Raw genomic sequence first — 15,692 nt, forward strand, 5'->3', positions numbered from 1 at the left:
TCTTTGAACAATTTAAAGAAGTCTAATTGCTCCCAACAATTCAATGTTCAACTTTGCACAACCTGTATTGACCAGCCATTCTCAAAATCAAATTGATCTTCATGGCCACTTGTTTTCACAAATTCAGGGGCAAAATTTAACCTATTAAGGTACTTGCATTTTTTTGCAAGTTGATTATTTACTCGCAATTTGGGATATTTTATATTTAAAACAATACATTTATTGTACCATATTGCTTAAAATTGTGCATTATATGTTGGCTACTTAAAAAAGCATAATCATTGGAACAAAACAGTTATCTCAATAATTATAGGCATGGACACACATTCAATATTCAGCAATTGTGACTTGCAACTAATACTTGTTTAAAACAAGCTTGAACTCCAGTTGCCATTTACAAGGCTAAATGCAACCTTTTCAGTTATGTAACCTCATTTTCAATTCTTCAAGCAGTGTTTCTTTTCATTTTCTCTTTTAATTTCTTGGCTCAGTTGGCAGTGCATTTGGTCGCTTTTGCATGTCTCCACTCTCGGACGCCGGCCTCTTCACACATTTGTCAATGATTGATGAACATTTTTGATCGTGCAGACGGAAAGATTTTTAGAAAGTCGCGATCACCGAGACGCTTATTAGCCGCAAGCGCCTCGCGAACCAAAGCTCGTACCAGAGTAGCTTCCCTTGAATCTTACAACAAAAATAACAACAATGGCGGCCGAATGTGTTTGTGCAATTCTTTAACATTTTAATCGTTTAAATAATAAGCAAGATCTTTATCTGGAAAATGGGAGTCGTGATTATAGAAAGTAATTATCTCTCAATACTTAAAGGATTTATGAAAAAAAAAGGTTTGAGATCTGAAATTTCTACTCGCAGAAAATTGCAAGCTTTATATTTTTAACTCGCTATCAATAAATCTCGCTCGCATTTTGCGAGTATGCGAGCTAAGTTTCGGTCCCTGCTATACATGTAACCCTTGCAGGCCAGTTGCTCGTGATCTATGAAAGCTGGCCCTGCTGTATCATACAGATGCACAGCGAGGGCAGCAGGAGGCTGGCCCTTCTGGCAACAGTAGATAAAAGCCTATGGGGCTCATTATCAGTCTGCTACAACAGTACCAAATCATCCATTATTGTGGGGCGAGACGACAGTATCCTTGTGTTCAAAGTGCAATAATTAACTTGTACATTAATATGTTTGCTTGTTGTTTTTTTTGGGAAGGGTGAAGTTTTTGTTAATAAATGTACCTTTTGTTCACCTTCATATATAAAAAATTGTAGTTAATATTTTATTATGTTACTGTACAAAGAATTCCTTTAACATTCTGTTGAAATTGTTTGATATATTAAAGCTATTGCTATAAAAGAAGTAGATATCATCAATGCAAAATGATATACAGACGTATACACCATCAATCTGTTAGTGATACGAGTATAATTAAGTGATTCAAATTAAATTGACAATGCATTGTTGTGTCTACCCGCTTTAGCGTTCACCTGGCATAAGAGGACAGTCTAAAGCGGCAAGATTTCGTCAGCTTCCCTTGCCGGGCTGCTAAACAAAGGTTTAACTGATGTTATCATGTTTTTTTATTTATTTATATTTTGTATTTAAACAAGTCGAAAAGAACTTTTAGTAACAAGAGCATCGCATAGCGGGTGCCAACGCTCGGCTGTGGGTGCATTTGTCAGAAGTTTTAAATTAGAGGTAACAGTGTCTTTGACCTTTGACCTAGTGATCCAAATATGGGTGTGGCGTGTAGAACTCATCAAGATGCAGCTTCATATGAAGTTTCAAAATTGTAAGTGGAAGCACTTTGATTTTAGAGCATGGATAAGGTTTTAGCACGACGCGGGCGGCGGACGAGCTGGCTATGGCAATACCTCGGGTTTTCTCCGAAAACATGCGAGCTAAAAAACATATGAGCAATTTTAATTATGGGCTACAGTAGATGTTTGTAGATAATCAAACATGAACATGACATGCAGTCTATTTTTACATTGACATTTCTGCACATGTAAGAGTTGTATTTAGATCAATTACTTGAGACACTAATATTATCAATACTGGATTTGAAGTATGAAGGATTCTTTGTATCATCAGCATTGAAAACAATATTGATCTTTCGAGCATTGTTAACTGAACTGATAATAAACCTAAGGTTTAGTGTGTTTATTTTTATTTTGTTAATGCTGGTAATGATTAAGTAATGATTATGATTACTCTGGTAAGAGCACTTTCATGAGCCTTATGAACAAGAGGGCCATGATGGCCCTGTATCGCTCCACTGTTTTTATATGCGAAAAAAGCGTGCAATGCGCATGGGTTGAAATGTACTCAAGCATGTGACGTTTTCTTTCTATCCATCGTCCCATTGGGCGATTGAAGTTGGAAGGGTGAGCATTTTTATATATCAATTTGGCCTCAGGGGCATAACTTGAACAAACTTGGTAGAGAACTATACATACCAAATTTGGTAGCCCTGGGCCCAATGGTTATGGACAGGAAGATTTTTAAAGTTTGCACAAAATAGGCTTTATATAAGCATATGTTCATTTTTGTGACCCCAGGGGCAGGGGCAAATTTGACCCCAGGGGCATAAGTTGAACAAATTTGGTAGAGGACTATTAGATGTCACTACATACCACAAATTTGGTAGCCCTATGCCATACGGTTATGGACAAAAAGATTTTTAAAGTTTGCACAACATAGGCCTTATTTAAGCGCATGTTCATTTTTGTGACCCCCGGGGCAGGTTCAAATTTGACCCCAGGGGCATAATTTGAACAAACAAATTAGAGAACTATTAGATGTCACTACATCCCGAATTTGGTAGCCCTAGGCTCTTCGTTATGGACAGAAATATTTTTAAAGTTTGCACAAAATAGGCTTTATATAAGCATATGTTCATTTGTGTGACCCCCAGGGCAGGGTCAAATTTGACCCCAGGGGCATAATTTGAACAAATTTGGTAGAGGACTATTAGATGTCTCTACATACCAAATTTGATAGCCCTAGGCCCAATGGTTATGAAGGAAAAGATTTTGTAAGTTTTCACAAAATAAGGCCTTAAATAAGCAAATTTTCAATTTTGTGACTCCCGGGGCAGGGTCAAATTTGATCCCATGGGCATAATTTTAACAAATTTGAAAGAGGTTCACCCCAGGAACATTCCTGAGAAATTTCATCAGAATTGAACCAGTAGTTTAGGAGAAAAAGATGTTTAAAGAAAACGTTAACGCACGCACGCACGCACGACGGACACAGGACCATGACATAAGCCCCGCTGGCCTCTGGCCAGTGGAGCTAACCATAAAGAGGCAAAAACACTTTCTAAACAGACATATTTTGTTCGGGTTAAGTCAACAATTTGCATAAAGACTATATTACTAATTACAATTAATGCTACAATGATCTAATGTGTGATCTTATGGCTAATGAAGAACAGTTAAATAAATCAGGCCTTCTATATAGCTGTCCAGTCATTGGGCTAGGAAAGGAAATGGCAAGACTGGATATTCAATCAGGCCTTCTGTAAAGCTGTCCATGTGCTAGGACAGGAAAGGACAATCTGGCCTCGTGGACAGCAGAAGTAGCAGCAGTAGATCCTTAATAGTGCACAGAATAGTAAAGGTTTGGCTTCAACAAAATCTCCTTCTGCACCATCAGTTTATCACAAGATAGTCACAGTGTTACGTTACATAGGAATAATTTATACGATTTAGTAATTCAAGTCCTCCTTAGCTCGGTATTGCAAATTCGTGAACTATTTCATTTAATTCACTTTAACTCTTTATGTTTATTTTTAGTTTTCTCCACCTTAGTGAACCCCCACCTGTCCGGTATGGTGATCAACCACAAAACTAATGATGCCGCGACCTGGGATTGCACCCGGGTCTTCTAGGTGAGAAGCTCGTTTACAAAGCACAGCGCTAACCGGACAACCACCAGTTATATACATCCTTAATAACTTATTAATATACACCATTTAAATTCCTTGTAACAAAAAAACTTCCGATAGCGCTAATCAAGTTGACCAGTGACATCAGACGAACCCGTAAAATTTAGACTCTGCCCACTAGTTGACAAAAAGGTACGACAAAATTACAGGTTCTTTTAACAATTATTTAAGGTCGATTGAATGGAAAGCCTATTACATATTGAAACGCATACAAGTCCGTTTCCTGGGTAGAACCGTTACTTGATGTCTTTGGGGGAGATCCTAAGAACGCTCCCGTAGTGGGAATCGAACCCGTGACTAACCGGTTGCCAGGCGGACACTAAATCCATTTCTGCTGGGCAACTAAGTAAAAAAAAATATTCAGATTACAGTTAGGGTAAAATATTTTATATATCAAAAAAAGCTTGAGACTTCTAAGAAGATGTATTTTTAAACATTTGTGTATTTACTTAATTACATAAAATATTATTTTTGTTAAAAAATAGATACCATTGCGTGACTTGAACAATGGTCCCTTTAATGTTATTATTCCTCAAACTTTATCAAACCGTGTTCACGCAATAACAATCAATAATGCTTTGTACAGATCAAAATAAATTAGATACTATTTTCTATCTATTCTATTAAACATATTCCCCACATTTCAAATACGAGATAGTATGTAAACAATTTCACAAAAATACTATGGTATCTATCTCATATATTACAGTGTGTTTGTTGTTATTTTTATTTTATTTATTTATTTTTGGTGGCAACCATTTTCATATCAAGTCATATCACGGCGATCAGTTAACAAACTCCCATTTTCCCTAAGGTAGCTGGTTTACCAGTTTTAAGTATACACAGTTATGCCAGTAACTGCCAATCGTCCATCTTGATCCAGATGTAGTAGAAAAATTGGCAGTTGAAATGATTTCACTTCCAATACCCACACAATTTTACATCGCAGGGTCAGTGATCAACCTTCGATACTCCAATTTATGATCCAATTCATGATAATACACTTGATTATTTTGATATAATTACTTCGTAATTTGTTAAAGTTTCCTGAGAAAAAAAACAACACAAGAATATAAAATATATCACATTTTCAAAGGCTTCATTACAGCTGCCTTTCCCACAAGACCCTTAAAGCTCCGCCAACCAAATGCAGGCTTCCAGTGATCAAGACTTCCACATGTTGTATGTCAGCATCCTCAGATGCTTGATTGACATATTTGTATACATCCTCATCACCGGTCTGAAGTCCCTGACCAGATTCTACCCTATTGGTCACTTTGGTGTCTGAGATACAGGTTCCATTAATACCTGACGCATCTGTTGAATCCCTGTTTATACAAACTTCAGAATTGTTGAGCAAATCGCCTTTAATCAGCTTTTCACTCACTACCCTGTTTTCGTACCACTTTCGTTTGCATATCCAGTTTATACACTCTGAAATGGACGAAAAAAATAGAGACTGAAATTCCGCTTTGTTTCCTGTGGTACCCGTCTCCATGCTGTTACTACCACCTATATTCTGCTGTTGTCGTAAGAGTTCGTCAAAAGTCTCTTTGTTGGTGATACAGCGCTTGCACTGGCTTTCTTTGGTGACCGTATAGTTTGTTTGATCTGAAACAAAGTGAATTAGCCATAGTACTTGCTAAAACAATAAAACAATAGCCACTGCTACTGACCAATGAAAGGAATCTTGATAAAAATTTATTTAAAGATAATTTTAACTAACACATTATGTAAATAAAAATGTTATTAATACGTAAGAATGATCCAATTCTACATGCTGTGCTCAGAATTTCATCATTTTATTCCCAAAATAATAGTTTAAGAGGAGTTTAAAACCTGTAAAAAGTATAGCAATATCCATCACATTATTTTAAGAGGAGTTGAAAACCCGTGAAAGGTTTAGCAAAATCCAGCCAGTAGCTTAAGAGGAGTTGAAAACCTGTGAAAGGTATAGCAAGATCCACCCAGTAGCTTAAGAGGAGTTGAAAACCTGTGAAATGTATATCAAGATCCATCAAGTAGTTTAAGAGGAGTTGAAAACCTGTGAAAGGTATAGCAAGATCCACCCAGTAGCTTAAGAGGAGTTAAAAACCTTTGAAAAGTATAGCAAGATCAATCAAGTAGTTTAAGAAGAGTTGCAAACCTGTGAAAGGTATAGCAAGATCCACCCAGTAATTTAAGAGGAGTTGAAAACCTGTGAAAGGTTAAGTAAGGTCCACCAAGTGGTTTAAGAAGAGTTGAAAACCTGTGAAAGGTATAGCAAGATCCACCCAGTAGTTAAAGAGGAGTTGAAAACCTATGAAAGGTATAGCAAGATCGACCAAGAAGTTTACGAGGAGTTGAGAATCTGTGAAAAGTACAACAAGATCCACCCGGTGTTTAAGAGGAGTTGAAAACACAAAATACTGGAACTATTTATTCTATAACTGAAAACAAGAATAGGGCCATAATCATGCCAAAACTCGTCACAGCAAAAATTATTTTTCTTACAATCATCTAAATTTTAAGATCTTTTAACTGTCAAAGACTGTTCAAGATCCACCCGGTACTTAAAGATGAATTGAAAACACAAACTTCCTGACGAGCAAAAAACAGACAACCAGCCAAAATTCATTTCTTTAGAATCCGCTACCCATTAAGGCCATTCACTTGTATTTGTTTGAGCAAGATACACCAAGCAGTGAAAAAGAAGAATTGAAAACACAAGCTTTGAGTTATACGAACATTTGTAGGAATGGACACGTGGAATGCTTAATGCATTCCATTCCAATGCTGCATAACAACAGAATACATAATTAAAGACATTTTCGCTCCAGTCACAAAACATGTAAATGAACATATATATGCAATCAAAATTATAAGAATAGCGTTTTAAACAATGGCTCAGCAGTATTCTTTTTTATACAATTTATTCTGCAAGCTACTCTATTTTAAAAGACAATATACCTGCACTGACAGAAATTTCATACGCCAGATTAGGACAAAATAGTGCTGCATCAAAGCCACAAGACTGAAAAACAACATGTACAACTTTTTTCAGACTGTTCATAAAAGCAGCTAGTTAAAGTAGTTCAATTTCGAAAATTGTAAAATTGGCAGACCTACTATTTTTATACACGCTACCAAACCCCTTATTTACTAAGCAGGCTACAAATCTTTACCAACAAATACTAATAAAGAACGATATCAAATGAAGCGAGAAAGGCAATTTGCAATTTCATGTTTTCTTCACTCTTTTCAGTTTTTTTTCGATTTCAGTTTAAGTTTGTATTAGTTAATAACAAAAGAAAACCACCTTTATTTCTTGGATACAGAATATAATGGCACTAGATATATTGAATGAAATTGCACTCATTTCAAAAGTTTGAATTCAAAAGCGGCTACATACCACTAATGGCTTCATCAGAGTGAAGGAATCCCGGTCACCTGTACAGTTGTATAAGAGAATCCTATAGACACCGTCCCTGAAACAAGGGTTCAACCAAGCATTATACGGACATAAATAAATACTGTTAAAGTTCCTCTATGTGATATTGAAGTAAAACATGTGGTCTATCAGGACACAAGCATTTTAATTAGGTAAAGGTAACACAATTATAATGTTGAATTTTCATTGAACAATTGGTAAAAGTTGTTCCTCAACTGCAAATAATAGTCAGCCTTGTTATAACATAATATGTTTGCAGGTCGTGTTTTAATCAAAAGTATGTTTTTATTATTATTTCTTAGTAAATAATTAACATTTGAGCCTCTTGGGCTTTACTTTCTGCACAACAGAACTCAAAATTGTTGTTTATTTATCTTTGGCAAGCTGAGAATCTTTGATAACTTATGGGAAATACTACTATTTTCAAATCAGCAAAAGTAATAGTCATATACAATGTTTGTGTAATATACAACAAATTCACGATTAATTTGATTCCAGTTTTTACCTGTAGTTGCTTTTTTCCGTCTCTGTTTCTGTCTTGAACCACTCCACACATTGCTGCAATTAAACATGAACTCAATTATAACAATACATTTTCTACTTGTAATCAATATGGGAAAGAAGAAATGTATTAATCCTCGCCCCTTTTCATTTCTGTAGATATGATTGAGTCAAGTTTTATAACCCTTACAGCTTTTGTTTAAAAAAATGTCACATAATCTTTAAGTAACATTTTATAGATAACTGAAAGAAGAGCATATGACAGCATTTTGCTAAAGAACAAATATATACATATAGGAATCACTGTATTAAAATAGTTTTTTTCAAATCTGGATTTTTTTTTCAAAAGTAGAAATAAGTTTACATCATGCTGTATCGTTAGATTTTTCCACATATGTTTTTTATTAAAGGTTGAAATAACACGGAAGCATCATAGGTTTATTTGAACGGAATTTCCCTAAATATAAACAGCATAGTTTAGTGTGTACCTGTATACTCTCGACCGTGTGAGCCCCGTCCAGGTAGAAGGAGACCCCAGAGACGTTCATCACCTGGTTCCTGCCCAGCCATACACACTCTTCCAGGCCTGTAGGACACATTCAAGAAACATAGGTTGCAATGCACATCATCGTGAAAAGTTGTAATGCACACAAAAACAATAAAATAATATGCACTTAACAGGAATACGTCAGAATGCACTCAATGAAAAGAAGTTTTAATTTATTTTATTGTATTAAGTCAGAATGCACTGAAAATAAGAAAGTAAGAATTCACACAATGGTCATATGTTAATGCACTAAAAGGTAATAAGTTATAATGCGCATAATGGCTTTAAGATATAATGCACTTAACAGTAATATCTTTGCATGCACACAATGGTAATATGTTTAAATGCAGTAAATGGTAATAAGTTAACATGCAGTTAATAGTAATAAGTTACAATGCAGTAAATAGTAAAAAGTTATAATGCACTTAATGGAAAGGAGTTATAATTCATTAAATGGTAATAAATTATAACGCACTAAGTTATAGTACGCTTAATGGTAGTATGTTATAATTCATTAAGTGGAAATACGTTATAATGCTCATAATGGCTTTAAGATAAAATGCACTTAACAGTAATAACTTTGAATGCACACAATGGTAATGAGTTATAATCTACTAAGTTGGTTCTTGCCAGGAAAGAGCAGACTAGAGAGTGTCTGCAAGTCGATGGACTTAAATGAAATCAAGAAAAAACAAATAAGAATTATCTAAAACGTACCTTTAACTTCATTCTGTGTAAGAGTAATGGGGGAGACAGTGGGGATGTACATCTGGTCCGCAGAGGGTGTGACAGAAGCCGTGGACTCTGGCCCAAGGCTCATATCTGATTGGTCTTTCGGTGGTGCTTTGTTGTTGATGAACCTCTCTGTTAAAACCATTATTTCATGAATGTAAACAACAAATGCCGTAAACAATAACACATCGAGACAGGGCTCATGACTGATTGGCCTTTATATGGTGGCCGTTCAATAAAGCTACACCTCTGTCAAAAACATACCTTTATGAAAGTAAAACAACAAATACAGAACAACACACCATTAAGGAATTACCAATATACACATGAATATATTAAAACAGAAAAGGCAATTTTACTGTAGGTAAAAATTAGTATGTATGTTTAAAACTAAAGCTACCAGTGACAGTGATTAATACTTTTCTTTAACACAGATGTAGACATTGCGCTGCTTAGATTTGACTATAACAAAGCATTTTTATCTTCTATCTCAAAGTATGACCTTGACCTTAAAGATTAATGTGGATTTGTGCATGTTATAAATGGCTTGGCCTAGTTATAAAGTAGAGGCTATGATGCTCAAGTGAGCTAAATAACAACCGGTAAACATGTGAGTCATGCTCATACCCTTGTATTTCAACATCCAGGTGTGACATAGTTGAAGGGCCAGGGCTGCATTCAGCGTCTGAACGTACCCTTTGATTCCCAGCTTCAGTGACCGATGGTATGCACTGAGGTCTTGGCACTGATGCAATACAGCCTATGGAAAATAGAGCGGCACATCATATTAAGTGAACATAAAAATATTGCCACTTGTGTAGATCTGTCTGATGGCATTCTGCAAGCCTATTCTTCCACTTTGATAATGAATAAACGTTTTCTATGACTAAAATAAAACCATAAAACTTATCTTAAGTTTTAATTACATTTCTGTACTAGTTACAATATATTTTGAACAGTCACCTGCAACTTTAGGGATAACAAGACTATTGCCAAGCAATATATGTCCCCAACCGGCTCCACCATTGTCAGAAATTCCACCATTGTCAGATTTTTTTATATTTGTTGCCGTAGCAACCAGAATTTTTGACGTAGGAACAAAATGAAACTAGAGCTTTGTCACAGACGTGACGAATACCCCCACATGCCGCATTGACACAGAATATTTTGCATGTTGTCTTAAAAAAAACAGCGCACACCATGCTCAATGTTTAAAACGCACTAAGTGACCCCGTGCCCTGGTTTTTGACCCTGCATGGCCCATGTTCGAACTTGACCTACACATCATCTAGACACAACTTCTGACCAAGCGTGGCGAAGATCGGATGAAAACTACTTGAAATAGAGAGCAGACACCATGCTGAATGTGTAAAACGTAGCCCAGTGACCTAGTTTTTGCCCCGGCATGACCCATATTCGTACTTGACCTAGACATCATCTAGATACAACGTCTGACCAAGTTTGGTGAAGATCGGATGAAAAACTACTTGAATAAGAGAGCGGACACCATGCTCAATGTTTAAAACGCACTAAGTGACCCCGTGACCTAGTTTTTGACGTGCCATGACCCATGTTCGAACTTGGCCTAGACATCATCTAGATACAATTTTTGACCAATTTTGGTGAAGCTCTGATGAAAACGACTTGAATTAGAGAGCGGACACCATGCTTAATGTTTAAAACGCACTAAGTGACCATGTGGCCTAGTTTTTGACCAAGCAAGGCCCATGTTCAAACTTCGCCTAGATATAATCTAGATACAACTTCTGACCAAGTTTGGTGAAGATCGGATAAAAACTACTTGAATTAGAGAGCGGACACCATGCTCAATGTTAAAAACGCACTAAGTGACCCCGTGACCTAGTTTTTGACCTGCCATGATCCATGTTCAAACTTGGCCTAGGCATCATTTAGATACAACTTCTGACCAAGTCTGGTGAAGCTCTGATGAAAACTACTTGAATTAGAGAGCGGACAACATGCTGAATGTTTAAAACGCACTAAGTGAAACCTTGACCTAGTTTTTGACCCGGCAAGGCCCATGTTCGAACTTGGCCTAGATATCATCTCGATACAACTTCTGACCAAGTTTGATGAAGATCGAATGAAAACTTCTTGAATTAGAGAGCAGACACTTAATACGGACCGACAGACAGACCGACAGACCGACAGACCGACAGACAAGCTCACTCCTATATACCCCCCTTAACTTCGTTTGTAGGGGTATAATGACGTGCATAATGTCCATATTGCCATCTATCCATGTTTCAAGTTTCATGAACAAATATGAAGAACTTTTAAAGTTATTGCAGGATCCAGAAAAGTGTGTCACACAGTCAGACAGACAGACAGACTCACAGACCCACAGAGCGCAAACCATAAGTCCCCTCCGGTGAAACCGGTAATTTGGATTGTACCATATACTAATAGTAGTTCTAGTCAATACACAAAAATGGGTTTGTTGCATGTAAACCTCACTCTGATTTGTTTAGTGCATACTCAAGGGAAATAATTATTCTTAATGGCAAGACGTAGCTTTGGATCTCTACTATTGACCTTTAATAAAGACTCCAAAGACAGTAGTGAAGTTTTAACACCTTCAAGCTCTGGATTTCATCTTGAAAGCAAAATTTTATCTCACATTAAGCTCAGTATCCAATTGTATAAATACGGCTAATTTAAGCCAACCCAAAAGATAACCTTTTTTCGGATATAAATAACCGAAGTTAAATACCTTAGCTTAATCTTATCCAAACTTAACCGAATGTGCACCTGATAGGATATCTATTTTTTTTACAGTTGCTAATTGAAGATAACCAAAAGTTATCCGCTGGATAAGATTTATCCAGATTCAAACAATTGGCTACAGGTGAGCTTAAATATAACTGACCCCTTTCTCCAGTGCCCTTTCTGCCAGCAACCTCATGGCTTCCGAAGGTTGTGGAACAGTGAAAGCTGGGACTCCAGGCTGAATATAATAAAACACATCAAGATTTAAATGGGTGCATCAACAATATTTTCCATGAATATATACACTTAATAAGGAATGCATTTTCACACTTTTCACAAATAATTAGTTATACTTTTACATAATATCCATAATATATGGAGAAAAGCATCAAGAAACAAGAATATCATTGAAACTGATGGATGCTCCCCGATGATGCGCTTTGTCAATCTATGTGTTAATTATTACCTAAAAAAATCTATTATTAGCCTCGGTAACCTTGACCTTGACCCCAGTGACCTCAAATCTCATCAAAAGGTTGAGGTCCATGCATGGTACCTACATGGCAAATATGTAAGAGATCGGTAAAGTATTGAAAGCGCTATGAGAAACTGTAACAAAAGCATGAAGGAAAATCTATTATTAGCCTCGGTGACCTTGACCCCAGTGACCTCAAACCTCATCAAAAGGTCGCGGTCCATGCATGGTACCTACAAGGCAAATTTGTAAGAGAACGGTAAAGTATTGAAGGCGCTATGAGAAACGGTAACAAAAGCGTGACAGAAAATTCTATTATTAGCCTCGGTGACCTTGACCCCAGTGACCTCAAACCTCATCAAAAGGTAGAGGTCCATGCAAGGTTACTACTTTCCAAATATGAAAGAGATCGGTAAAGGTGCTATGAGAAACTGTTAAAAAAAAGTGTGACGGAAAAATCTATTATTAGCCTTGGTGACCTTGAACCCAGTGACCTCAAACCTCATCAAAAGGTAGAGGTCCATGCAAGGTAACTACCTGCCAAATATAAAAGTATTGAAGGTGCTATGAAGAACTTTTTAGGAAGGAAGGAAGGAAGGAAGGAAGGAGGGAGGGAGGGAGGGAGGTAGGGATTGGAGGGAGGGAGGTAGGGAGGGAGGGAGGGGGGAGGGAGGGAGGAGGAGGGAGGAGGAGGCGGGAGGAAGGAGGAGGACGGAAGGAAGCAGGAGGAGGTAAGGAATGGAAGGAACCGAGGAGGCAAGGAAACAGGAAGCGAAGGAGGAAGGAGGAAGGAAGCGGAAGAACGGCAGGACGGAAGGACGGACGGAAGGAAGTGAAGGAGGCAGGACTGCCTTCCCGCAGGCAGGACGGCAGGAAGGCCGGCCGTGACCGGCAGGAGGAAGGCGGAGGGCAGGACGGAAGAGGACGGAAGGCCGAAGAAGGCAGGAAGCGAAGGAACTATATGCTCCACCGAAAATAGTTCGGGGAACATACAAATTATACAAGGCCATATTAGTTCCAATAATGATTCTGTTGGGATGGAAACTCATGCCAGATTTCAACTCATGACTTCAAAATAATGTGGGCTTTAACTTATTACCTAAAACACCAAGTGCGATTGGAAGTCATAGCTACAAAATAATAATGTTGGATCTGAACTCATGCTTTAAAAAAGTATGAGGGATTTGAACTAATGCAAAAAAAATTGGGATCGGAAGTCATGCCTAAAAAGACTGTTTAAAAAATGTCACTAGGGATGCAGGCATGCCTAAAAATAATGTGGAATTTAAACTCAAACTCTTACACATATATTTTTAGGCAATGTTTTGCTAATAAAATCCTTAGCAACAAGCTAGCAGTAAGTGAGCACAAACAAGGGCAAAAAGCGTACTCTAATTTAAAAATAAGCACATTTGTGTAAGTGACTTGCAGTTGAACTTGCAAATATTTGATTCTGCTATTTATCATTTTAAAGACCTGGGGTAATTTGTGATATCAAAATTTCCCTCTTATCATTTATACATGTGTTATTGTGAATGGCTCTGATCTTAAAGATTGTATTATTTGTTTAAATTAAAAATCTGAATGCAAAGTAGAACGATTTGTAAAGGACTTTGGTATGGCTTATGAAAACTTTTGTTATCACTTCATCTATTTTTCACAAATTTTAGCAATTACACATGTAGCATGAAAAATCACTTACAAATAAAATGTTTTACTCACATTTTGCGAGTTTGTTAGAGCTCAATGTGTGCCTTGCCAAACATGATCATCGGAACGAAATTTCAACTATTGATTAAATAGATAAACCAAGATAAAAGTTTAGAGATGGTTTTGTCTGTAGAAACTTGAACCTTAAGTCTTAATACTGCAGAACTTGTTAATGCTGTGTGCTGATAATGTATGGTGATAGGTTCGCAAAGGATTATCTGATATATTGCTTTTAAAAAAATTCAATATAGTATCATTCACCAATAGTCACATTTTCTTCACAACAGGGCCCAGTCAGTCCTATTCAATTCCATGTAACACATATGAGCAGAGCTCTGCAAACGCAGCTTAATGCATGTGGGTAAAGAATCTTCCCAGATTAGCCTGTGCAGTACGCAAAGGTCTTATCAAGGACGACATGTTCTGCTGTTTTCTTCATTTAAAGGAAGTCTCTTCGAAATAAAAGTTCCAGTCTAGACGGAAAGTGTCTTCCCTGATTAGCCTGTGCTTTCTGCACAGGCTTACCTGGGACGACACTTTAAGCACTTGCAGTTGTCTAGAGCAAGGCTCCTATCATAAGGCAACAGTCCCAAGGATACCTTGAATATGGCTGCTTTGTGCCAGGCAATCTGGTTGACCCCAGAGTGGAGACGTGATCAAGCACCAGGGACGTCACTCCGCACACCCCGGGGTTCCTATACGTAACAGGACATTATTAAACATCAGCAGCTAAGAAATATTGAACTCTATAAGCACACATACAGACGAAGATTGCAAATTAATTTAAAGCTTCATGTCTAATTCCTTCTTATAAGAACTCCATATTATATCAACATACCTGTCAGTTGCAGGGTATAGTAAATATTGCAACCTGAGTGGAGTGATGTCTGACAAAGTTGACATAACTTTTCACTTGGTCGGAATATTACTATACCCAGAAATATGCCATTGATATGTATTTATTATACCAAACAACGTGCTTCTATAAATACAATACACCAGTATAGCAGATTTGATTGGAAAATCAAGTGCTCCTCTGAATCAAGTGCTTGTGTATAGCCTCTAAACTATAAGTTCGTGCACCTTAAACTTCAAACGCATTTATTTTTATGACAAATAAGTAAACAATACCTTAATGTGATTTATGCTTTTAGATTTATACTTTGTTTAACCAATAACGAGTGAAACAGTTTGCTTTTCAGATAAAATAACCGAGTTACTTACCTTTAAACATGTGTGTAGATCGTAGTCTGCGTCACAGAAAATTACCCTATAAGCTCGTGCACCGAGTTTGATGACGGCATAGCGAGGCCCTGGCATGTGTTTATAATAAATGATGTCTGTTTTTGTGAATATGTGTTTATTTCTAATAAATATTTGTTGTTTTAGCTGACTTTCGTGATTAAACTGTATTAAACAGAAGGGTTTAAAAAACATCGCTTAACATAAAAAGAGATATCAACTGTGTTAAATGCGATCAGAGGTCTAGATAAAGTGTATCGATTAACGGATAATAGCGAAAAAACGGCCAGTGGTCCGTGAATGCACTTAACTTTGATTATGTGCAACTGTTTCACATTGAATATCCAAGTAAAACAGTCGCACGTAA

The 15,692-nt window shown here is 37.0% G+C and overlaps 1 protein-coding gene across 3 annotated transcripts; it reads right to left on the reverse strand.

Annotated features, from left to right (window-relative positions):
- Positions 1-4,579: 4,579 nt before the first annotated feature.
- LOC127837515 (folylpolyglutamate synthase, mitochondrial-like) lies at positions 4,580-15,489 on the reverse strand. 3 transcript variants are annotated; one of them, XM_052364669.1, is made up of 10 exons: positions 15,308-15,489; positions 14,683-14,778; positions 12,059-12,136; positions 9,796-9,928; positions 9,154-9,300; positions 8,378-8,475; positions 7,894-7,946; positions 7,350-7,425; positions 6,908-6,971; positions 4,580-5,569 (listed from the first exon to the last, which is right to left on the reverse strand). In XM_052364669.1, the coding sequence occupies exons 3-10, from the start codon at positions 12,092-12,094 to the stop codon at positions 5,061-5,063; spliced, it is 1,116 nt and encodes a 371-aa protein (XP_052220629.1). In that variant the 5' UTR covers positions 12,095-12,136; positions 14,683-14,778; positions 15,308-15,489; the 3' UTR covers positions 4,580-5,060. The 3 variants fall into 3 exon arrangements, with proteins under 3 accessions (XP_052220629.1, XP_052220628.1, XP_052220630.1); XM_052364668.1 differs by lacking the exon at positions 15,308-15,489 and having other exon boundaries at positions 14,683-15,269; XM_052364670.1 differs by lacking the exons at positions 14,683-14,778; positions 15,308-15,489 and adding an exon at positions 14,096-14,133.
- Positions 15,490-15,692: the final 203 nt, after the last annotated feature.

This window comes from Dreissena polymorpha, chromosome 7, assembly GCF_020536995.1.
Source record: "Dreissena polymorpha isolate Duluth1 chromosome 7, UMN_Dpol_1.0, whole genome shotgun sequence".
In the NCBI taxonomy this organism is placed as follows: Eukaryota; Metazoa; Mollusca; class Bivalvia; order Myida; family Dreissenidae; genus Dreissena; species Dreissena polymorpha.